Source organism: Salvelinus namaycush, chromosome 23, assembly GCF_016432855.1.
Source record: "Salvelinus namaycush isolate Seneca chromosome 23, SaNama_1.0, whole genome shotgun sequence".
Lineage (NCBI taxonomy): Eukaryota > Metazoa > Chordata > Actinopteri > Salmoniformes > Salmonidae > Salvelinus > Salvelinus namaycush.
Window position 1 is genome coordinate 38352790 of NC_052329.1, and position 25861 is coordinate 38378650.

Genomic DNA, 25861 nt, shown 5'->3' on the forward strand with positions numbered 1-25861 from the left:
TTGATTATATATCTGGCTCTTTTTTCCTTTTCATAGTCAAGCACAGTGGTTGCCTATAATATTTTATTTTTTATTAAGATATTTTTATTATCTTTATTGAACAAGGCCAGTCAGTTAAGAACAAATTGTTATTTACAATGACGGCCTACACTATAACGCAATTTTCCATTTTATTTTAGATAATTGAATTCCTCCTAGCTTACGACAACTCACAAAAACCATAGCACTTAGCTTGAAGTGATACTTTAGCAACATACTTGAAGTGATGTCAACAAAATGTAATGTGCCATAAGATACAATAATAAGTCAAAGTGCCTGTAAATGATTAATACTGCAAAATTTGCACTTTCCCTTTCTGACTTTTTTTGTTGCTTGATTGGTCAAACCTAAACCACACGAATCCGCAGCTGACACAAGAAGGCAGAGAGGGGTGCATGCTGGTTCTAGTAGGGAAATACAATTTTCTTAACTTTTTATCGAACGATTTTACGGGTCTGATAAAACTACATTTCCCACAATGCCCTGCACCTTTCCTGTACATCCTGCTCGTGAAGATAGCGGGCAATCGGTCGTCAAAAACAATCCTATCATTTTGAGAATTTATGTAAAATCAAATATATAATCACCAGGCTACGGGAATTGATATTGTTTAAAACAACCGACTCAAAGAAAAGACAATGGTATGTTTGCAATTGGGTACATTTTGTGGCCAATTGCTTTGCTCTAACGTTAGCTAGCTAGCTAATGTCGTTCGCCAGTCTCATGTGATATGTATGAGACGCCTAGAAATCATAGCCAGCTAGATAGCGTTATATATTCGAATTAAACAAACCTATCGATTTAAATTAATCAATTAGCCAGATCCGGCTCCCGACTTTGTTTTACGAAGCAACTGCCTGGCTTGCATGTATGTCAGCAGTAACGTTAGACTAGTTAGCCACCTAGCTAGTTAACGTTAGCTATCTAACATAACTAGCTAGCTATATATATTTACCTGACAGGGCGTGGCTAGCCAGGCTAGCTAACGTTAGCTAGTAATCTAGGTGTTGTAAAGGAATGCACATCTGTCTGCACACTCTTAACCAATCAGCCATGCTCAGAAATGCACTGTTGGGCTTTGTTATAGTATGAGGTGAAACTGATGATGCATAGGAGTGATGATAACGTCCAGTGAACCCATAGTTAGATCTGAGAAGGCATATCCAAGACAAGGCTAGCGAGGGTTCAAGGTTTCAGAATGTTCAAATGGAAATGAGGTGTGTGGAACTCCTATGACTCTCTGACAAGAGAAACGGCGAAATCAAGTTCTATAACTACATTACATCAAGGCCTAGGCTAGCTTGGCTAACGTTATATGCCGAGTAGATAATATTGGGATGTAACTAGCCACGTTACTATAGCAGGGATGTAACTAGCTACGTTACTATATCAGGGCTCTCTAACCCTGTTCCTAGAGAGTCAGTCAACCCTAATCTAACACACCTGATTCTAATAATTAGCTTGTTGATAAACTGAACCAGGTTAGTTACAACTGGGGTTGGAGTGAAAACTTACAGGAGGGTAGTTCTCCAGGAAAAGGGTTGGAGACCCCCTGTACTAGACTGCAGAACATTTCTCACGCTTCATTTTCTCTCCTCCTCTGCTCCTGTCATACAGATCCGCTTCATCCTGATTCAGAACCGAGCAGGGAAGACCCGACTGGCAAAGTGGTACATGCAGTTTGATGACGACGAGAAACAGAAGCTGATTGAGGAGGTGCACGCTGTGGTGACTGTCCGTGATGCCAAGCACACCAACTTTGTGGAGGTAAGGCAGAAGGATTTGCATGATGCCACGTCTGTGCATTGGTGTGCCCTAATGTAGGCTATTCGTATCTGGCAAATGTATTCGTTGTCACTATCTGGCCATTCTAGAATGGCTGGAAGCAACCAGGGACTATAACTCAAGGTCTGGGGCTGCATTTGGCAAATCAAATCAAATGTATTTATATAGCCCTTCTTACATCAGCTGATATCTCAAAGTGCTGTACAGAAACCCAGCCTAAAACCCCAAACAGCAAGCAATGCAGGTGTAGAAGCACGGTGGCTAGGAAAAACTTCCTAGGAAGAAACCTAGAGAGGAACCAGGCTATGAGGGGTGGCCAGTTCTCTTCTGGCTGTGCCGGGTGGAGATTATAACAGTACATGGCCAAGATGTTCAAATGTTCATAAATGACCAGCATGGTCAAATAATAATAATCACAGTAGTTGTCGAGGGTGCAGCAAGTCAGCACCTCAGGAGTAAATGTCAGTTGGCTTTTCATAGCCGATCATTAAGAGCAAACAGTTTACTTGGCTTTACAGTGACGTAGGCCTAAATTGTAGCATACATTGTGACACTGAAGAGACGGTAGATAAAAGGCTATTTTCTACTGATATGCTGTAGCACTAATTGGTTAACCAAGTTTAATTTAATATTTCATTGTAAATGGAAAAGTACTGCTTGCAAGTCAATTTCAATTCTACTGTAATTATTCTTAGATGAAAAATCAAAACCACATACTGAGATGTTTGTCTGTCTTGTCTCCAGTTCAGGAACTTCAAGATCATCTATAGGCGCTATGCAGGTCTGTACTTCTGTATATGTGTGGATGTGACAGACAACAACCTGGCATACCTGGAGGGCATTCACAACTTTGTGGAGGTATATGACACTAACACATCAACTCACACGTAGACTGTTTTATTATGACATACAACGTGGGAGCTGTTTTAGGTCAATGACTCTTTGGCTGGTTATGTGAAGGAATGTGGGCTATTAAAATGTCCACCTTAATAGCTGAGTGATTAGGCATATTTTATTAGTAAACTGTCGTAACGATGTGCTCCTACAGCTCTTTGGAATACAGAGTACCACAGCATGAGTCATAATACCCAGAAAACGTAGCCGTCAGACGGAAATAGTTCCAATTGTTTATCCACCATTCATGTCTCATAGGAGATTTTAGAAACACTTAAAAATACGGGCTGTGTTTCGTGCAGGCTTACCCTGGCGTGACGTTTTGATAACTGTAAATCTCTCTATAGGACAATGTGACTTATCAATATATTCAACTATAAAGAAAAAAATAACGCTAATGTGGCTATCATAAAGAACTACAAATGCCATGACGATCAGGACGAGATTGCCGAATTGAGGCAAATCTCTGGATTATCTAAATTTAGACATGAATAAATTGGCAACATTTCTTTAAATGAACAATTCTGTTAACTGTCTGGTGCAAGTTTTAAATTGACAATACCAGTTAGCAAAGGTGTCAGCTAGAGATGACATGTGGGGATTTGTAGTTTTGCATGATGTCTACTTTGATGCCAATTAGCACTTTTGAATCTGAGAGTAAATAGAGCTGAATATATTGAAAAGTCACCTTGTCCGAGAGAAATGTACTTCATCAAAATGTCACGCCGGGGTAAGCCTACACGAAACACAGCCCTTAATTTAAGTGTTCCTAAAATCCCCTATGAGAAAAATGGTGGGGAAATTATTGGAACCATTTCCCTGTTTGACCGCGAGGTCTTATGGGTATTATGACACCTCCACTGTGGGGCTCTATTTTCTATTAATTCTTACCCAGTGTAATACGCCCCGTATAGAGTCTGTCGCCTCGCTGCAAAAGTAAGACCAAAACAAAGTGGGGGGGGGGAATCTCTGGTGTTCTTTGTTCATATTCCCAAAAAGCATTCCCTGGGTGGCATTCCTCCCGGGTCGAGGGGAAACAGCGGAACAGCTCGCACTGTGCTCCCTGTCCGAGGGACAGGCGGAATGTGGCTGTGACGGAAAACAGCTGAGATTTCCGACACTGTTCAAGAGCACCGTGTCCTGGAATGCTGGACTTCCTCAGGCCCTTAAATGACCAAGGCTTCATCTCAAATGATTCCCTATATAGGCTAGTGCACCACTTCAGACCAGAGCCGTGTACTATGGATTACACTGTATCCTAGCTATGCATTAGACTAAATTGTTAATGTAACAAAACCTGACCTCTTCCTTTTCCCCCCTTTAGGTGTTGAATGAGTATTTCCACAACGTATGCGAGTTGGACCTGGTGTTCAACTTCTACAAGGTAAGAGTAAAAGTGTTGAGTGATTTTGATTTTAAAACCAAACACTCTCAGTGCTAAGAGGAAAGACAGAAAGGAGTGGAAGAAACCCGGGGGAGGTGAAGATACAATTTCAATGTATTTTCTTTCCTTGCAATGGGGAGGTGCCATGGCAACGAGGATGGGACGCATAATTACAACAGTCAATTAGGCTCATCCACACTAGTTTGGCGGCGATTGGTTTTCCTCTACAGGAAATACTAAGCAATTAAGACTCTCTTCTGATGACCGCCCTTTAAGCAGTTATCGTGTCAATTATGTAAGCTATTTTTGAATATTCGCCCACTCGCTGAAACTTAAAGAAGCGCAGCCCACGGTGAAAGTTGCTGCGCTCTGCGATTTCTTCTGAGTCAAAGAAAGCAGAAAGCGACATGATGGCAAACATCAGCTCATCTCAACATCAACCCCCTCTCTATTAGATCTAGTGCCACCGCAGCAAGGCCTACGCACAGCTAGAAAGACACATTTACATAATGGGGTAAAGATGAATCTGAAGGATCTATACAGTTCTCCAACGCGTCTGTTTTTAAAGCTGTGTGCGCATACATGCAAGTGTGTACAGGGAGTTTGAACGGTGCAGTAGGCTGACCTCTGACCTGTTTCCTAACCTGCTTCTACCTGTCCTGTGTGTTCTGTCCCAGGTGTACACGGTGGTGGATGAGATGTTCCTGGCGGGGGAGATCAGAGAGACGAGCCAGACCAAGGTCCTCAAGCAGCTGCTAATGCTCCAGTCCCTCGAGTAGCCAACAGGGCAGCCATCTTGAACAGTCCATCACCCACCCACCATCAATGTCACTCTGGAATGGACCCCTCTCCTTTGCCAGCCTCCACCCCTTACAGAAACCAGGGGCTTATTCACGAAGCTGCAAAGTCACAGAAGGTTCAGATAGAAATGCATGGTGTAGAACAGACATGTTCTGTCATGCAGAATTGGGAATCTAGTCAGCTCTACACATTACATTTCTATTTGCAACAATGAGAGTTTCAACCTCCTGATTATGCCCCATAAAGACTGTGTATTTTGGTGATGCGTGGCAGATATGGCCCTTAACATTTCATTTCTTAACCGCCAGTTCAAGTAAAATCATCTGGATGAGTACATTTGCAGCACAGCATTACAGCTGGACGCACCACTGAAAATAAATGTTCTCTCTATGCCCTGTCTCAAGCTGGAGGCTGCACTTATGGCAGACTAGGGTTGCCAGTTATTCACCTGTGTATCCCGCCTATACTAGTGGAGAGAGGATAACAAAGATGCACTGTTCTGGCAACCCCAGAGCGGCACTAAAGTAGCTAACGAGCACAAGAAAACCCTTGTAAACTGCCTGTGATATCCCTGTCTACTTTGCACCATACTTCTGCCTGGGAGAATCACAGTTTGAGCTGCAGAGTGACTAAACCACCACTACGAATGCCCATTGACCTCTGGTGGTGGTTCACATTTCAATGGAGTGCACTTACTAATAGTGCTGTTGAGAGGTCTGGTAATGGCAACCTGTAAAGGGTCCCATCTACTGTGAGATTCTCTGGTCTTAAATAACTTAATATCATGTCAGGTTGTATATCAGACAATGCGTCTCCACTCCACATATGGTGCTGGTTAGTCACACCCAGATGTGTTCAAATTTAAATACACACTACTACTCTAAGTTAAAGGAAACAGTTACTGGTAAGAAATCTAGCTAATGGAAATGTAAAGCAGTACTGTGAAGTTTGTTTTGTATAGTGTGAAACCATTGTCGTCCATTCCAGACCTTTCCCCAGCTTCTGCCTGTCTCGTCACTGGGTGTTTAATACAACGATCCGAATTGGGGGAAATTCCATTAATATTCACTGGTTGCCTCATTCATACTACAAAAAATGGATTTCTAACGTCAACCAGAGGCCCAACAATATGTCCAACATTCCAGAGGCACTTATCTAGGTCTGTGACACCACCTTGTACCACTTCATTGTAACCATGTCCAGTCTTGCACCTCCCAACATATCACACGTTACTATTATGGTCTTAAATGTTTTTTGGGGGGATATAGTGAGAGATGTACTGCTTCTCCTCTGTCATGGAAGATGTGAGTTTAGGTGTTACTGTCTCCTGTTAGTAAACTATCCAGTCATTTTATTCCAGTCAGTGTATATACAAAAAAATCTAAGTACTAAATAAAGTGTTACAAATATCTTGTGCTTTTTATACTGTAGATGTGATGTACATTGGAAACACATTTGTTTTTGTAATGATATCGCCATCTAGTGGTATTAATCCAGCATAGCCTTCACGTTCTGGAATCTGCCCTCTGAGGTCATTCTAGCAGCCTCCCAGTGATCGATAAAATCAATCAATATATCCACTTCAGATACATTAACCCACTCTGCATGTTACTCCACTGACCCACAAACAGAAATTCAGACAATTAGACACTCAAAGCTTTTACCATGTAGACTAGCATATGAAGTCTTCCCTGATACACTAACCGTACCCTACTGTCTCCATGTGGTCTGTGGCTTCCATGGCGGCTAGGCAACCAGGTTGAAACAATGAAACGCGTGTGCACATATTTCAAAAGACATGATCCTCAAATCAAATTCACATTTAAAAAGCCAAGTTGATTTAGAATAGACCTTTAAAATGAACAAGCAACCCTTCCCTGCCCACAAAACAATCCAATAGACAAAAAAATATTATTTGCAGCATAGATTAGATGTACAGTAGTTCTTAAAATGATTCCATCACATTGGTTACTAAGCAACAACTGAGTTTCTGCTCCGTTCCGAGTCGAGATATGACAAGAGACTGAAGGCCCATGGGATGAAGTTCTTACGATGCAGCCAATAGAATACTCGGCATACACAATGCATTATTGAGACCAGGGTTCAATGGTATTACGGTCGAGCAGCATGGAGTGCAACACTACTGTTGTGAGACACGACTGACTGATTTGCGGTCAGTCTGTGGTCTGCTCAGGAAGTCACAGTAATCTCCCAAGTGTTACATCATCCCTACAACGGCAGCAGACAAATGGGTCAACATAAAATTGTGGAGGGAATCATTTTACTACAACCCTGGAGAGGGATAATAGAACAGCTGGCTGGCCGGTCAGTCAACACTTGGAGAGAATGGACAAAACCTCAGTTGTTCTTCAGTAAGGAATGACTAACTCCAATTGCTCTTTTTATTACAGTATATTTTTCAATTAATACAAATCTTACAATTCTATGGATACAGTATATAAACAATCTCAATAAAAAGTGCACTTGCAAAAAAGAAACAAAAATAACAAAGCAGACTTTTTTTTTTTAAACAGAAAATGGGACCATTCTTTCTCAGGATGATGACACAGTGGCATTTTGATAGCCATCTTCTCTACGCTGGTTCAGCGTAACAACCTGCTCTTAGTGGAGTATAAACAGTAGCATTGCTTAAGAATTAGGTAAGGGTACACGGGGCCTGAAATTCTAAATGTTCCATAACATGATTCTATACGACAGCCAGAAAATGATAGGTGGACGAGGCAAGACTTCACGTGTAAGACATGTCAAAACAAAAAGTGCAGTTGAATCTTAGACAGCAGCCTGGCCCTGTAACCTGAATATTTCCCACTAGTGACACAAACCAGTCTAGCTTCCGGTGACCGGTCTTTACATGTGAACTCAAGAGCAGCAGAGAAATGAAGAGGGCCAAGATGGGGGTACAATTCTCAAGAGATAACCTCCCCAGGGGCGCGATAGAGCCGGAGAACGAGACAAGAGCGTAGCCTTTTACGTCGCAAAGGCAAGCAGTAACATTAGATATGCAGCTGATAACGGGGGAATAACAAGTGGTCATTGGGGTCCTTTGGAAAACCATAAGACTGAACTGAAACCTCACCCTTGTGCTTTGGACACGACCCGCAGGCCTTTCTGATCGCCTCATGGAGTGAATCGATTTCCCTTTGGGAGGTGCTAGTAATGACAGTTCAGAAACATGTGGACTGGGGTGGGGGTTGAGGGGACAGTATACATCCACAATGTCAAGAAAATGTTCCTCTAAGGCCAGTACTCCACTTGATAAATTGCATGAATTGAAAACAAACCTTGGACAAGTTGTCCATTAGATTAGAATCAATACCATTTATACCCAAGGTCGAGTTACACGTGGTAACATTTAGACCGGTGGAATCAGTTACAAGTGTACATCTGAAGCCAGGAGAACAATCAAGGGAAAAGGTCGGACTAACTGAGGAAGCATTCACAACTGACCCAATGTCTGCTCATGCAACATTGGGTGTTGTGGGTAAATGGCTCTTTTCGGGGTTGCAGAGCAGTCAAGCTTGAGTTGGGGAGACTTAGGTTTGCCTGGTTATCAGAAGGTGAACAAGCAGGCTTGATAAGAAGTACAGTCCAAACAAAGGTTCAAAATCAGCTCATAAAAACATACAAATGGGGAGTGCTCCTGCTGTGATGGGTAAAACATAAGAACTTCAATCATCAAGCAACCTGATAGACTGCACTAACAGGCTGCGTATGAATGAGGAAGTTTGTTTTGCATTTCATCCTTCCTGGACTTTGTTACAGGTGGTGTGTGTACTGTGTGTGTGTGTGTGCAAGCATGTGTTGATAAAAACCACAAAAGGGAGGGTAAAAACAGGAAATCCCCTACACATAACCCCTGACAGTCATCCCAGATATGGACTCTTCTTCTTATGTTCCCAGCACAGTTCACACCACAGGGTTTCCCAGCCTAGGACCCAGGAGCCTGGGTAACCTCCCTTGGCAGGAAGTATAGTCTCTTACCAATGGTCAGGAGTTGCAGGTCATCTCCATGGCAACTGTTCAAGGTATGCTGTACGTGTGTAAGTGGTTTCAGAAGGGATAAGGGGAAGAGTCCTGCACATCCCAAAACACCTAGTGCTGAGAGGGAGAGAAATGTTAATATATTTTGATCAATTATTCTCTAAAGCCACATTTAATCGAAGCATGGCAGTCTACTGACCTTTAGGGCACGTCCTGTGCGTGTGGGAGTGGGGCTGAAGAGTGAGGGTGGGGTCCGGCCCCTAGCAGTTACACTGCTGCTTGGTCTGTGCGGGGGTACCTCTGGGCTGTCTCAGCTGCCTCAGAGAAGAATCTCCATACTGGATACCTGAACCCATCCGTTCTGGGTCCAACTCACCTGACAGAGGCAAGGCGCATTTTTTTATTTTTTTAACCTTTATTTAACCTGGCAAGTCAGTTAGGAACAAATTCTTATTTACAACGGCGCCCTATGGGACTCCCAATCACGGCCGGATGTGAACACACATACAGTGACTTCGGAAAGTATTCAGACCCCTTGACTTTTTCCACATTTTGTTTATGTTACGGCCTTATTCTAAAATGGATTATATAAGCGAAAACAGGTTCAGACATTTTTGCACATTAAACAAAAAAAAACAAAAAAAAATGTATTTACATAATAATTCAAACCCTTTGCTATGAGACTCGAAATTGAGCTAAGGTGCATCCTGTTTCCATTGATCATCTTTGAGATGTTTCTACAACTTGATTGGAGTCCACATGTGGTAAATTCAATTGATTGGACATGATTTGGAAAGGCACACACCTGTCTAAACCAAGCCATTGGTTTACGGACAACGAAGGAATTGTCCATAGAGCTCCAAGACAGGATTGTGTCGAAGCACAGATCTGGGGAAGGCTACCAAAACATTGAAAGTCCCCAAAGCATTGAAGGTCCCCAAGAACATAGCGGCCTCCATCATTCTTAAATGAAAGAAGTTTGGAACCACCAAGACTAGAGCTGGCCACCCGGCCAAAGTCAGCAATCGGGGGGAGAAGGGCCTTGGTCAGGGAGGTGACCAAGAACCCGATGGTCACTCTGACATGGCTCCAGAGTTCCTCTGTGGAGACGGGAGAACCTTCCAGAAGGACAACCATTTCTGCAGCACGCCACCAATCAGGCCTTTATGGTAGAGTGGCCAGACGGAAGCCACTCTTCAGTAAAAGGCACATAACAGTCCGCTTGGAGTTTGCCAAAAGGCACCTAAAGGACTCTCTGGTCTGATGAAACCAAGATTGAACTCTTTGGCCTGAATGCCAAGCGGAGGAAACCTGGCACCATCCACCTACGGTGAAGCATGGTGCATCATGCTGTGGGGATGTTTTTCAGCGTCAGGGACTGGGAGACTAGTCAGGATCGAGGGAAAGATGAACAGAGAAAAGTACAGAGATCCTTGATGAAAACCTGCTCCAGACCTCAGACTGGGGGCGAAGGTTCACCTTCCAACAGGACAACGTCCCTAAGCACACAGCCAAGACAACACAGGAGTGGCTTCGGGACAAGTCTCTGAATGAGTGGCCCAGCCAGAGTATCTCTGGAGAGACCTAAACATAGCTGTGCAGTGACACTCCCCATCCAACCTGACAGAGCTTGAGAGGATCTGCAGAGAAGAATGGGAGAAACTCCCCAAACACAGGTGTGCCAAGCTTATAGCGCCATGCCAAAGAAGACTCGAGGCAGTAATCGCTGCCAAAGGTGTTTCGGCAAAGTAGAGTAAAGGGTCTCAATACTTTTGTAAATGTGATATTTCAGTTAAAAATGTTTTTTATTAAATTTGCAAAAAAATTAAATAATGTTTTTGCTTTGTCATTATGGGGTATTGTGAAGGAAAAAACTATTTAATCCATTTTAGAAGAAGGCTGTAATGTAACAAAACGTGGAAAAAGTCAAGGTCTGAATAGTTTCTGAATGCACTGTATGTATAGGGGTAAGTAAGGTGACTAAGCAACAGGACATAAGATAAACAGAGTAGCAGCAGCTTGAATGTGAGTGGGTGTGTGTAGAGTCACTATAAATGTATGTGCATATTATGTGTTTGAGTGTGTAGGGCCCTGCGAGTGTGCATAGAGAAAATATAAATATAGGTCAATAAAAGATACAAGGTTAACTCAGATGGTCTTAGCTTAGCGATTTATCAGTCTTATTGCTTGGGGATAGAAGCTGTTCAAGAACCTGTTGGTGCCAGACTTGATGCACCGCTTGCCGTGCGGAAGCAGAGAGAATAGTGTATGGCTTGGGTGGTTGGAGTCTTTAACGATTTTCAGGGCCTTCTTTCCACACCACCTGATATAGAGGTCCTGGTTGGCAGGGAGCTCGGCCCCAGTGATGTACTGGGTTGTCCACACCACCCTCTTTAGCGCCATGCGATCGAGAGCGGTGCTATTGCCATACCAGGCAGTGATGCAGCCAGTCAAGATGCTCTCAATGGTGCAGCTGTAGAACTTTTGAAGATTTGGAGGGCCCACATTCTAAACTTTTTCAACCTCCTGAGGGGGGAAGAGGCACTGCCTTCACGACTATGCGAGTGTGTTTGGACCATTTTAAGTCTTTAGGTGATTTGGACAGAGGAACTTGAAGCTCTCAACCTGCTCCACTGCAGCCCCGTCGATGTGGATGGGGGCGGTCTCGCCTCCTCGTTTCCTGTAGTCCACGATCAGGTGGTATTACTGACATTGAGGGAGAATTTGTTGCTCTGGCACCACACTGCCAGGTCACTGACATCCTCCCTGTAGGCTGACTCATTGTCGCCGGTGATCAGGCCTATCCCCAAAGTGTCTTCAGCAAACTTGATGGTGGTGTTGGAGTCGTGTGTGGCCACGCAGTCGTGGGTGAACAGGCAGTACATGAGGGGACTAAGCACACACCCGTGGGGCCCCTGTGTTGAGGGTCAGCGTGGCAGAGGTGATGTTGCCTACCATCACCACCTGGGGTCGGCCCGTCAGGAAGTGCAGGATTCAGTTGCAGAGGGAGGTGTTCAGACCCCCGAGTCCTAAGTTGGGTGACGAGCATGGAGGTGACCATAGTGTTGAAAGCTGATCTGTAGCCAATGAACATCATTCTCGCATAGGTATTCCTCTTATCTAGGTGGGCGAGGGCAGTGTGGAGAGCAATTGAGGATGTATCATCTGTGGATCTGTTGGGGCGGTATGGAAATTGGAGGGGGTCTAGGCTAGGGTGTCTGGGATGGCGGAGTTAATGTATGCCATAATCAGCCTTCCAAAGAACTTGATGATTATAAGTGAGTGCTACTAGGAGGGAGTCATTGTGGCATGAAGCCTTAGAGTTCTTAGAAACAGGGATGATGGTGGTCACCTTAAAACATGTGGGGATTACAGACTGGGACATCATCTTCATGCTGAAATGCCTCAAGTTTCAGCACGATAATGCTGAGGCCCCATGTATCTGTACACAATTCCTGGAAGCTGAAAATGTCCCAGTTCTTCCATGGCCTGCATACTCAGCTGATACGTCACCCATTGAGCATGTTTGGGATGCTCTGGATCAACAGCGTGTTCCAGTTCCCGCCAATATCCAGCAACTACGCACATCCATTGAAGAGGAGTGGGACAACATTCCGCAGGCCACAATCAACAGCCTGATTAACTCTATGTGAAGGAGATGTCGTGCTGCATGAGGCAAATGGTGGTCACCCCAGATACTGACTGGTTTTCTGATCCACACCCCAATTATTTGTATTTTTTTAAGGTATCTGTGACCAACAGATTCATATCTGTATTCCCAGTCAAGTGAAATCCATAGATTAGGGCCTAATGAACTTATTTTAATTGACTGATGTCCTTATATGAACTGTAGCGCAGTAAAAAAAAATGAAATGGTTTAGATTTTTCTTCAGTGTACATTAAATCAAGAAAGACCAAGACACACACATATAGCTAGGCGTAATCAACACGAGACATCCCAAAACCAACTTGTTTGATAGTAAGATTGAAAATCAAACGGATACACCTTTTTAGCACACACACACACACAATAAGTAAACTGTTTACCTGACTCTATCTTGTTGAGGATGGTACGGGCCGTTTTGAGGAAGGCCTCCTCCACATTCTCCCCTGTCAGAGCGCTGGTCTCCAGGAACATCAGTTCTGTAACAGTCAGTCAGTCAACTCGATACTCTAATCTCAATGAAACTAATACAGGTTTAAAAAGAACTAGTGGAAATTACAACTATCTGAGATTAGAGTTGACTAAAAAGGGGAGAAAAGAAAAAAGGTGAGCGATGGAGTGCGGAAAGGGTGAGAGACAGTTGTGAAATGAGAGCCAGGGAAACGGCCTGAGTAGAGGAGAGAAGGGTGAGAGACAGTTGTGAAATGAGAGCCAGGGAAACGGCCTGAGTAGAGGAGAGAAGGGTGAGAGACAGTTGTGAAATGAGAGCCAGGGAAACGGCCTGGGTAGAGGAGAGAAGGGTGAGAGACAGTTGTGAAATGAGAGCCAGGGAAACGGCCTGAGTAGAGGAGAGAAGGGTGAGAGACAGTTGTGAAATGAGAGCCAGGGAAACGGCCTGAGTAGAGGAGAGAAAGGGTGAGAGACAGTTGTGAAATGAGAGCCAGGGAAACGGCCTGAGTAGAGGAGAGAAGGGTGAGAGATGGACAGACAAGACAGTTACCGTTCTCCTGTGCGAAGCGGGACGCCTCGAGGAAGGTGACCTCACGGTCCGCGTCCAGGTCCTTCTTATTGCCGCACAGGATGATGACGATGTTGGGGCTGGCCAGCGTCCGTGCGTCTGTCAGCCAGTTGGTCAGGGCGTTGTACGTCTCCCGGCTAGAGGAAAGACACAGGAGGGGAGAACTGATTCAAATCACGTCTCCTTAGGAAAGGCATGTTCAATAGGGAATGGGACGTTACTTTTGAAAAAGCAGAGTTGTGAACTGTGTGCTCATGACAGGATCAGAGGTCAAATAGAAGAAGTACTTGGATGAGGGGTGGGAGATGATAGGTTGAGAATATTAACAGTTTTTCAACTTACACTTTTCAATCTCTCTGTGAGCAAATGTTCTTTTTGCTCCAAATGAGAAGAGAAATATGAAACGTCATCCCTCCCTTTTCTCCCTCAAGGACAGATGGAGTCCGATACCACGTCACATCTTCCATTTAATTTTTTTGCGAAGTCCCCGATCACCATGGTGACAGCATGCTGGTGTCCATGGCAACGTGAGAACAATGAGCAGAAGGGTGTCGACTAATGTCCCACAGCGAGGCGGCTTAACCATGACGTCAGCATAGGAGGTAAGCGATGACGACCCCTCTGCCTCGGTGTAGCTCTCTCACACCACACGCTTCCATCTCTCCCTCTCCCCATATTCTCTCCTTCCCTGCTCTCTTCTCTCTCGCTCGGTTGACACTCTGTCTAATGGAGTTTTGCTTTCCGGGCTGCCTGTCTGGAGACACCACTTTATTACAGGCCCTGCCATTCTGCATCACACACTTTATTACAGGCCCTGCCATTCTGCATCACACACTTTATTAAAGCTCACCTGACAGTACACCATTCACTCCATCTTGATTATAAGACAAGCAGTGCCATGGCAACTCTGGGCTTATTAAATAAAAACTCTTGGCTTGGTGCTGCCATAAAAAATGTCTCCATCTCTGACTCAGAGTGTCTTAGTGCTCCTGACAGACTCTCCATAGGCCTGTTGAAATTCAACATCTCTAGTCGGTCTCTCCGTGCTCTATGCTAACTCCCATGCCTGTGTGTGTGTGTACAAGTGACCAGTAAAATCAGTGCGCGTTCGTCATGGGTCGATCATTGGTTCACCTACCTTGTGATGTCATAGACGAGCAGCGCCCCTGCCGCCCCGCGGTAGTAGCTACGAGTCACAGACCTGGGGGAGGGCAGACAGAAAGCACTGTTAACCAATCACAGAACCAGAATACAATCTGTAAACCAATGAGAGCACGGGTCAGCGGTAACGGCACTCAGGGTAACCAATGGGAGATCTTCACCTGAAGCGCTCCTGTCCGGCTGTGTCCCAGATCTGTAGTTTAACCGTCTTACCCCCGACGTTGACCACCCTGGACCCAAACTCGACCCCGATGGTGTGGTTGGAGTCCTGCTTGACTGCACAGGCAGAGACAAAAAAAAGCCACAATCATCACTGCACTGTTTGTTTATGTCTCATCCTTTATTAAAATGTCTGTTTTTACAGATGGCTGGCTTGTGAAAGACAACCTTGACTAAAGAGTAGGTGTGTGACTGCCTAGTTATTAGGCCTAAATTGCCAAGACTTCACAGAAACATTTCCTGGTTAATTCCCAGAGCTGATCTAGATTGTGCGTTGTGCTTGTTTAAAAAGACCAGAACAGTTCGCTTCAGAAGCCTCTTCAGAAGCCTCATCAGCATATCAGAGGGTTAAGGAGATACTGCCTCTCCCAGGTCCAGAGATTAACACAGTCAAAGAAAGCCCTTCTCTCACGCTACTGACAAGACTGGGAGTTCGAGGTCTTTATCTCATTTACACATCAGTGTGCGTGGACATCCGCTACATGAGCGCGTGTGTGTCAGTGTGCAGAGATGCATGTAACATTTCTATATTATTGTACATAAACAATGCATGTGGGTGTTTTTTTTTTTAATAGGGGGCGACCAGCATCGGCACTACTTACACTTGGTCTCAATGAACTGGTGCAGGAGGCAAGATTTCCCTGCCCCAGCACTGCCAATGACCAGGAACTTAAACAGGAAGTCTGAAATGAGAGAGAGCGGGGACAGAAATCAATACAACGCCAGCGGCTCAAACGGTTGAACTTGAAACCAATCCTTAAGTCGTCCTGTGATCGTGAGCTGCTCGCCGCCACCGAGTTGCCAACGGTCCCAAATTAGCTGGCTAATCACTACCTTGCGTGAGTGTGATGGCACGTTAACATTGATGCTAATTTGCAAAGCGACTTGTTAAAAGGATGGAGGTAAAAGAGACTTCTAAAATTAACAATGAGAGAGGATGCGTTGTCAACCACAGAGGTGTAATCCCATAGGTCATCACTCCTCGCTACGAGAGAGATTGAGTTGTATCATCCGGGTCGGTCTCCTCAGGCGTTGGAACTAATCCTGATTTCCCCCAATGAAAAGCCAAGCTTATCTGTATGGTGTGGCTTGTCTCGGAGTGTACGCTGAGTGACAGTGATAGCATCCAGGAGCCCTGCCAAAACAGTCTCCCAGCCTCTGACCTCATACCGCCCTCACCAATCTGACCAAAGGGCTCGATGACTCAATGTTGCAGTGCAACCCCTGACTAGACAGACGGGCTCCTAGCTAGGTGAGCTCCATGCAACTAGCCTGAGTGTTGCACTGACATTCAGATGCAGTGTTTCCCCTATATTCAAATCATGGCTACCACAAAAAATATATATATAATTTAAAACACTCTCCCTGACTGTCTATACGGTTGAATGTCGGAAGTTTACATACACCTTAGCCAAATACATTTAAACTCGGTCTTTCATAATTCCTGACATTTAATCCTAGTAAAAATTCCGTTTTAGGTCAGTTAGGATCCCCAGAGTTAATTATTTCAGCTTTTATTTATTTGGGTCAAACGTTTCGGGTAGCCTTCCACAAGCTTCCCACAATAAGTTGGGTGAATTTTGGCCCATTCCTCCTGACAGAGCTGGTGTAACTGAGTCAGGTTTGTAGGCCTCCTCCTGCACACACTTTTTCAGTTCTGCCCACTAATTTTCTATAGGACTGAGGTCAAGGCATTGTGATGGCCACTCCCATACCTTGACTTTGTTGTCCTTGAGCCATTTTGCCACAACTTTGGAAGTATGCTTGGGGTTATTGTCCATTTGGAAGACCCATTTGCGACCAAGCTTTAACTTCCTGACTGATGTCTTGAGATGTTGCTTCAATATAACTACATCATTTTCCTCCTCGTGATGCCATCTATTTTGTGAAGTGCACCAGACCCTCCTGCAGCAAAGCACAAACGATGCATGATGCTGCCTTCCCCGTGCTTCACGTTTGGGATGGTGTTCTTCGGCTTGCAAGCGTCCCCCTTTTTCCTCCAAACATAACGATGGTCATTATGACCAAACAGTTCTATTTTTGATTCATCAGACCAGAAGACATTTCTCCAAAAAGTATGATCTTTGTCCCCACGTACAGTTGCAAACCGTAGTCTGGCTTTTTTAATGGCGGTTTTGGAGCAGTGGCTTCTTCCTTGCTGAGCGGCCTTTCAGGTTATGTCTATATAGGACTCGTTTTACTGTGGATATAGATACTTTTGTACCGGTTTCCTCCAACATCTTCACAAGGTCCTTTGCTGTTGTTCTGGGATTGATTTGCACTTTTCGCACCAAAGTACGTTCATCTCTAGGAGACAGAATGTGTCTTCTTCCTGAGTGGTATGATGGCTGCGTGGTCCCATGGTGTTTATACTTGCGTACTATTGTTTGTACAGATGAACGTGGTACCTTCAGGCGTTTGGAAATTGCTCCCAAGGATGAACCAGACTTGTGGAGGTCTACAATTTTTTTTCTGAAGTCTTGGCTGATTTCTTTTGATTTTCCCATGATGTCAAGCAAAGAGGCACTGAGTTTGAAGGTAGGCCTTGAAATACATCCACAGGTACACCTCCAATTGACTCAAATGATGTTAATTAGCCTATCAGAAGCTTCTAAAGCCATGACATCATTTTCTGAAATTTTCCAAGCTGTTTAAAGGCACAGTTAACTCAGTGTATGTAAACTTCTGACCCACTGAAGTTGGGATACAGTGAATTATAAGTGAAATAATCTGTCTGTAAACAATTGTTGGAACAATTACTTGTGTCATGCACAAGGTAAATGTCCTGACTGACTTTCCAAAACTATAGGTTTGTTAACAAGAAATTTGTGGAGTGGTTGAAAAACGAGTTTTAATGACTCCAACCTAAGTGTATGTAAACTTCCGACTTCAACTGTAGATTTGTTTTATAAGATCATCTTTGTGAACTAACAACCACTGAAATAAAAACTAGACAACCTAAAATACCTAAAATGCCATGGCATGGGGGCCCCCATTGATTTTGTTATCATGTTTGAGTCACTCAGATAGCATAACACAGCATAAACCATGGCAGAAATGTGTAGAACATGTGCTTTAAAAACAGCAACATTTCGTCTCTGTTGCCCCCCGCTAACTTCGCCACAACTGCTGAAAAAGATCCTAGGGGAAACGCTGAGCTGGCTACATGGCGGCAAGTGTATAAGAATGGAGGCAGTCTATTCACAAACAGTCTATGTATAGCCGACCGGCCGAATACATCTGCACAACACAGATAGATGGGTTACACTGGGCAGCTGCACAGATCTAGTTGTGTGTTGGACCGGGTCTGGTACTTGACCCATCCTACGCACATGACCGTCTGGGTGAGGCCCTGACGTGTGGGACAGAGAGCGGTCCAAAGACGGCCTTTGTGCCATGACCACAGATAGGCCAGGGGCCATTTGCATGCGTAGGCCAGGGTTCCACCAAGCCATAAAGGGAACAAAGGGGAATTGAAGAGGGAGAGGCTGGCTGTGTGTGGAAAGGGGCAGCAGTAGTATAGAGTGAAGGATGCACAAGTCTCTCTCCCTCTCACATGTGAGTCAAGCTGCAGGAGAAACACACAGGCCCCTCACTGAGTTTCAAGGCTAGTTGTTACATTTACTAGGAGACTACAGTACCAGTCAAAAGTTTAGACACACCTACTCATTCCAGGGTTTTTATTTTATTTTCCAGGGTTTTTATTCTTCAAAGTAGCCACCCTTTGCCTTGATAACAGCTGTGCAGACTCTTGGCATTCTCTCAACCAGCTTCATGAGGTAGTTACCTAGAATGCATTTCAATTAAAAGGTGTGCCTTGTTAAAAAGTAAACTTGAGGAATTTCTTTCCTTCTTAATGCATTTGAGCTAATCAGTTGTGTTGTGACAAGGTAGGGTTGGTATACAGAAGATAGCCCTTTTTGGTAAAAGACCAAGTCCATATTATGGTAAGAACAGCTCATATAAGCAAAGAGAAACAACAGTCCATCATTACTTTAAGACATGAAGGTCAGTCAATGCGGAACATTTCAAGAACTTTGGAATGTTTCTTGAAGTACAGTCCCAAAAACCATCAAGGGCTATGATGAAACTGGCTCTCATGAGGACCGCCACAGGAAAGGAAGACCCAGAGTTACCTGTGTGTCTTTGTGAGACGCAGAGTAGGTGAACGGATTATCTCCGCATGTGTGGTTTCCCCCGTGAAGCATGGTGGAGGAGGTGTGATGGTGGTTTGCTGGTGACACTGTCGGTGATTTTGTTAGAATTTAAGGCATGGCTACCACAGCATTTTGCAGCATTACATCATCCCATCTGGTTTGTGCTTAGTGGAACTAGCATTTGTTTTTCAACAGGACAATGACCCAAGACACACCTACAGGCTGTGTAAGGGCTATTTGACCAAGAAGGAGAGTGATGGAGTGCTGCATCAGATAACCTGGCCTCCACAACAACCCGACCTCAAACCAATTGAGATGGTTTGGGATGAGTTGGACCGCAGAGTGAAGAAAAAGCAGCCAACAAGTGCTCAGCATATGTGGGAACTCCTTCAAGACTGTTGGAAAAGCATTCCAGGTGAAGCTGGTTGAGAGAATGCCAAGAGTGTGCAAAGCTGTCGTCAAGGCTATTTGAAGAATCTCAAATCTAAAATATATTTTGATTTGTTTAACACTTTTTTGGGGGTTACTACATGATTCCGTATGTGTTATTTCATAGTTTTGATGTGTTCACTATCATTCTACAATCTAAAAAATATTGTAAAAATTAAGAAAAACCCTTGAATGAATAGGTGTGTCCAAACTTTTGACTGGTACTGCATTTCAATTACGTTTCCAACTTTGTCAGTGCCCCGACTCTTCACCTCAACTTTCTGACTGATTTGCAGATTGGATGCTGTTGACCGCTCTGCTGCTAGTAGGCTAATCAGCTAGGCTACAAAGCAGGCCAGTCAAATAGTCAATATTGTAACTCGAGTAAATGACTCGACTCCCACTGATGAAAGGAAAGAGCTGGGGATGAGATTGCTCCTTTGTTCTTCTGTGACATTTAAACACATTAAGTTCTCCTGCAGCCAGCTATTCTCCAACCCATAAAACCACCATGGCCTATTTATACTAGCGTGTGTGGTTTACTCAAGCAACATAACAGTGAGGACACATTCATGGCAAGGTAGGTACCCACTACAGGCCTTATCACACCTTGTTTTCTGTCTCTCAACAGAAACACTTATCAAAGACAACCTGTGTGTGAATGTGACCGATGGAAAAGCCTGTCTGGGCCTTACCCCGGAAGGGAATAGGTGAGTCATTGTATTTACACCATAATAACACCACAAGTATTTTGTTGGGTATAAGCTATAGTAAACAGCAGGCAGGAATAACAGCCTGATCAGTGACCACACACACATCCTCCTGTTCTTCCCCTGCTCTGAATCAGACCCCTGTGTTACCTCTGGAGCCAAGCCATATACTATCTTACTGTGCTGGGCTTCATCAGTGTGTGTGTACACACTAAGTCAGCCATTCCCCTAACCGAGAGACTGTGTGATGCGTTTTGTGTTTAGGTAAAGAATAAAGTACAGTAGGCCCAATCCTTCACCGAGAGCCAACGTGAATTAGTGAATGCAGCTTCTCCTAGTCTGCTTTGTGTAGTCACGTGTCTCCCCCGTGACTGTTGCTCTACCCTCCTTTCCTTTATCCCTTCAGGTACTTAGAAGGAAAAAAAAGCCCATGAGTAAATCAATGAAGACTATTACAGCTGCGCTCTATGTACCATTAGTGTAGAGCACTCCACCTCTGATGTTGACCTGCTCGTGTAGCATTTCAGAGAGAGAGAGAGAGAGAGAGAGAGCAAAAGAGAGACTATATAATTATCGAGTGAGGGAGACGGATGGAGAGACACGTGTGTGGTTGTGTCAAGCAGGGGGTTGAGCAAGCTGCAACAGGAAAGCAGTGAGTATCCAAGTTGTGCTGTTACACAAACAAAAACCAATCCGTTGGCCACAGCATAAGAAAATGAATAGGCCTGGCTACAGTAAAACACTTAGCTACCACTAGACAGCATGTCCAAAGCATGTTTACAAGGTTCAAATGTATATTTCAGCATAATGACTCCAAGACAGTGGTCAAAGGAAGATAAAACAGTTTTTTCCCCCCCATTGGTGAGAATAACAAGAGCGGTTTAAGGCACCACTACAGATCCGGGTTTGATCCCGGGCTGCGTTGCGCCGCGACCGGGGGACCCATGAAGAGACGCACAATTGGCCCAGCGTCGTCCGGGTTAGGGGAGGGTTTGGCCAGCTGGGATGTCATTGTCCCATCGCACTCTAGCGATTTCTTGTGGCGGCCGGGTGCATGCACGCTGATTTCGGTCGCCAGCTGTACGGTGTTTCCTCCTACACATTGGTGCGGCTGGCATCCGGGTTAAGCGAGCAGGGTGTTATGAAGCAGTGCGGCTTAGCGGGGTTGTGTTTCGAGGGGACGCATGGCTCTCGACCTTCGCCTCTCCGGAGTCCGTACGGGAGTTGCAGCGATGGGTCAAGACTAACTACCAATTGGATAACACAAATTTAAAAAAGGGAGTAGAAAGTTCCAAAAATTATAAAATATAATTTAAAGAATAAAACAAAAGTAGAACAAGATTGTTTGTTAGTAACACACCAACGTAAATGTCTTGGATTGGCCCCATGGAATTGGACATGTAATGGACCAACAAACACCAAGCTTGTTTTGATTTTCAAATATGTAGGTTACATTGTCATTTAAAAAAGTGACATGGGAAGAGTTAACATTCAGGAAATTAGATTAACGTGGAATAGAATTAATAGAATCTCCATTCTAGCTGACAAGTCAAGCAATAGTACATGCACAGACAAAAAACAAGATGTTTGTTTTGGGATTTCTACAGTTCTTAAAAATAGTAAGGTTTTTAAACCTCTTAAAAATGAGTATGTTTACATGCACACTAATCATTTGATATTAAACTGATTATGGCAGTAGGCAGATTATGCAATAGTCATGTAAACACCGATTTAAACACCTGGTTTTCTAAGCAATCTTTCAAATTATTAGGACATATTAACACCTTAAATCAGCGTTCCAGGGGTGTATTTGATCTGAGCAAGTGCTAGCACCAGCCAAGCGAGCCTTCCTCTTTAGCGCGAGTGAAGTGTGTTAGGAACAATTTAGCAGTAGTTTAAAAGTAGTTTTCACATACAAACTGTATATGTTCGAACCGAGAATCAAATATTCTTCCCCCAAAAATTGCCGATTTCAGATGTATCCATGTAAAAATGGATTATTGTGGAAATCGTTCTTCTTGCAAAGCATGTAAACTTTTTAATCGAACTAGCTATTATATTAATCTGACTCTCCACAATAATCGCATTATTGTGTGCATGTAACTCAAAGACATCTTTGTTAAAGTTCAGAGGAAGTCACATAAACAGTATTACAGTCTTGTTTGAATTGTTTATATGATTTCCAGATATGATCTCATATAGCAAGCTAGTTATGAAGGTGACGAGGACGCTGCTATCTGTACCCTGGGGCTGTTGTGTCATTGCAAATGCATCAGATCAGGGCTATCCAACCCTGTTGCTGGAGAGCTACCCTCCAGTAGGGTTTCGCTTCAAAACTAACCGGATTGATCAACCAGCTAATTATTAGAACCAAGTGCGCTAGATTAGAGTTGGAGTGAAAACCTACAGGATAGTGGCTCTGAAAGAACAGGGTTGGAGTGAAAACCTACAGGATGGTGGCTCTGAAAGAACAGGGTTGGAGTGAAAACCTACAGGATGGTGGCTCTGAAGGAACTGGGTTGGAGAGCCCGGTCGTTCGCGAAAATACATCACTTGAGAAGTTAGCTAACCCCACCACTTCCAACTTTTCAATTCCAAGAACACATGACTAACTAGATAAATCAAAAGGAGGTCTGTTAAATTAAGCCAAAGGACTGCAAATACAGCTTCTAACTATGACTAAACTTACTGCCGTAAACTAGCCACCTAAGTTAGCTATACCAATTTTTTGTTTGTAATATTTCAATATAAGTTACTTATTGACTAACTTTAATACAAAAGACTCGATGTTGTGTACCAAAACTACCTCTTGACAATTTTAGGAAGCACACCCCGCTACTCTCTACCCACTCCTTCTGGCTACGAGACAGTGGTGACACGACAGTGTTGATTTCAAGATACGTAGTGGAAATTACGGTTCTGAATGCATTTGCAAACACAAAAAAGCATCCTGATCCCAGCAGGTGCAGTCGAAGTTACACACGTAGCTAGTTCCAAGACGGAAGAGAAAGCGAGACACTTCACTCACTGTTATTTTCTGGTTTAATTAACTAAGTAGACCAGCTGCTATTCTATGTCCCACTATGTCCCAAATAGACCGGAACTGATCATTTTTGTTCAATGGTAAGCGGCCTGAGTCAACTATCTTCATTTCTCCACCATCTTCAGCTAGCTAACTAAACGTACCGTATGTTTCAGACATGTCGGCCCCCGCTTTAAAAACGATGGACTCGGATGGCTGTTCTTCGTTGATTTCTTCGTACCGTATGTAAAGGATGTTGTGTTGTTTTCTAATGTAGCAATTACTCCTCCTTTTAGATTTCTGACTTCGCCACACCGTTTCCTTTCCTCCTCCAACAACACAACTTATTCTTCGATGAGGTTTAAAAGCGGTTGGCATCCAATAAATGTTGCATTACCGCCACCTACTAGACTGGAGTATAACTTTGCTTGAAAAAATATATAAAATATGAACTACCATCTAACACTACACTCACATTTTTTTAAAAATATACTAAATAAATAAATAAACACCATACGCCACTATTTAGTCCTACTTCAGGCCAACAGCCTGAAAGGATGGGACACCACCACTTAACACACCCTGTAACTCTTCTGACGTCAAGTCTCACACACCCAAATACATCTTTGCAGCTGCCACCACAAACTCAATTTTCTGCAACTTACGTTCCATCCCTGCAGTACAGTTGATAACCATTGCTATAAATGCTAAAAATCTTACTGAAACATATATCACTTGTTGGTTTATCACTCTGTATTGGTACAGATCTACTACTCATACCACTTCTCTTAGGATCCCTCCCCCTTGACCCATCTTCCTCTGCATTCTTCACTTTATTTTGGTGAGTAACGAAAGTATATTGCTTCCAGTCACTTAACAAATTGGTCAAGAATTTCATCTAAGGACAGCTATTGTTATTAGTGATTCACTACACTGCAGCCGTTGCCAGGGCTGGCAACTTTTGAAGAAAGCTTTTTCCCCCAGGAAAATTGCACTGTTTTAAAGCTAAATTCCTGCAATTATATGTATTTTGACATGGCTTAGGTCCATGACAAGGGTGGGAAAAAAACACAGGCCAGGTGTATTCAGAATGCTTTGAACATTAATTGAACACTCATTTGACAACTTTGGTACTTTGAGATTTTGGGGGGATGACATTTAAAGTATGCTAATATTTTATTAAACATATATTTTTAGGTGGATTGACACTTTATTCAGACAGTAATTAAATTAGACGGGGAGACAGGGAAATAGGAGAAACAGTGGGAAGGTCAGCAGGAATGCTCAGAAATACTCATATTAATGGTTGATGGCAGTGGGTAACCAAATCATAGTTTGCAGTCTCCTTGTCCATAGACTACTTTCAAGGTAAGGACACAAATATTTTGTATTTGTCATTTTGGTGAACTATCTCTTTAAAACAGGACTGGATGAAAATCCTGCTTGCTCTCCAGGAGGGTTGGCCACCCCTGATCCATGTTTCCCAATGGGTGTTTATAAATGTTTTTGTTATAACAATTCATTTCTAAATCACTCAATCTTTACAAAATGTATATCAATATTCAGGTGGTATATGCCTACTAGTTGAAGATAATGTTCATCATCTTACTCTACATAGACAAAATATGTTATCTGTTTATGATTTGTGAGTCCTCCTACCATCTCTACCTAGCACGTGCACAATACTAAAATGGCCATATTCAAAACTGTCCATGATTGGCTGCGAAAATAAATAGCCTCATATAATTCATTTTCAAAGACACATGTCGGTATATCAGACACTGGAAAAACTGGGAAGAAGTGGAACAATAAAATACTCTAAGTGTGGGGAAAATCAGGTCACCCGACCAAACCTCCCTGCTAAAACAGACTGTAGGTCTGTCTGCAATTTGGTTGCCAATGCCTAAATGCCAATCACCAAAAGAAGGGACTAATGCAAGTGTGGATTAAATCGACTTTAATACATGCTGTCAAAAGGCTGCATTCTGCAATAGGGACGGGAGTAACAGCAACCTCATTGACAACATTGTACATAAAACAGCGCTACCGTGCTGCTCTTTGTACAGTTGTATACATTTAGTGGAGAATGTTCTCTCTTCATTCAGCGCCACTCTAATCTTGAGGGGCGTTTCTTTAAAACGCGCACGCAATCCCCTTGGTCCGTTACATAACCAGACCAATCATACGCTTTAATGTGCAGCGGTTCACACTGCTGTGGCAAGATAGGACAATAATACAGGTTCGGCGCGTGATGTTAAATTGCAGTCGCAGATGCTCCGATTTGAACACTAGTTGGAGTAGTATACAGTTGAAAAAGCTAACGCCCTATACAATGGATTTAGAAAATTAAAAGCAGTACTTTTCAATGCATGAGATATGAGGTGTGGCGTGTGAGCGTGAGAAGAGGGTCAAATGCGTGTCTCGCGGCCAATGCGTAAGCGTTCGCAGCTCTGCGTTGCATGTAGATGCAACAGCTGGCCACGCGATGGCAGGCACAGATAAGGGTTTGTGCCTGAAGTCTATTGCGCTAGGTCTGAGAATTATTAGACCCAACATTGACAGGCCTGCGACAAGAC

At 43.7% G+C, this 25861-nt stretch overlaps 2 protein-coding genes across 2 annotated transcripts; one reads left to right on the plus strand and one right to left on the minus strand.

The window, feature by feature from the left end:
• Positions 1–500: 500 nt before the first annotated feature.
• ap2s1 (adaptor related protein complex 2 subunit sigma 1) lies at positions 501–6312 on the plus strand. Its single transcript, XM_038961582.1, has 5 exons — positions 501–680; positions 1657–1806; positions 2569–2682; positions 4043–4102; positions 4780–6312. Exons 1-5 carry the CDS (start codon positions 678–680, stop codon positions 4879–4881), a joined length of 429 nt encoding a protein of 142 aa, XP_038817510.1. The 5' UTR covers positions 501–677; the 3' UTR covers positions 4882–6312.
• Positions 6313–6707: 395 nt separating this feature from the next.
• On the minus strand, positions 6708–23627 carry rab4b (RAB4B, member RAS oncogene family). Its single transcript, XM_038961583.1, has 8 exons — positions 23450–23627; positions 15570–15650; positions 14910–15024; positions 14726–14788; positions 13570–13724; positions 12953–13048; positions 9105–9281; positions 6708–9022 (listed from the first exon to the last, which is right to left on the minus strand). The coding sequence occupies exons 1-7, from the start codon at positions 23463–23465 to the stop codon at positions 9166–9168; spliced, it is 642 nt and encodes a 213-aa protein (XP_038817511.1). The 5' UTR covers positions 23466–23627; the 3' UTR covers positions 6708–9022; positions 9105–9165.
• Positions 23628–25861: the final 2234 nt, after the last annotated feature.

Bases quoted from the DNA above. Each gene is read 5' to 3' on its own strand.
- rab4b (XM_038961583.1), bottom strand. The intron at 15,025-15,569 runs GTAAGTAGTGCC...CTGCCTGTGCAG, and splicing joins CCAGTTCATTGAGACCAAGT to TCAAGCAGGACTCCAACCAC. The intron at 14,789-14,909 runs GTGAAGATCTCC...GCCCTCCCCCAG, and splicing joins GCCGGACAGGAGCGCTTCAG to GTCTGTGACTCGTAGCTACT.
- ap2s1 (XM_038961582.1), top strand. The intron at 1,807-2,568 runs GTAAGGCAGAAG...TCTTGTCTCCAG, and splicing joins AGCACACCAACTTTGTGGAG to TTCAGGAACTTCAAGATCAT. The intron at 4,103-4,779 runs GTAAGAGTAAAA...GTTCTGTCCCAG, and splicing joins TGGTGTTCAACTTCTACAAG to GTGTACACGGTGGTGGATGA.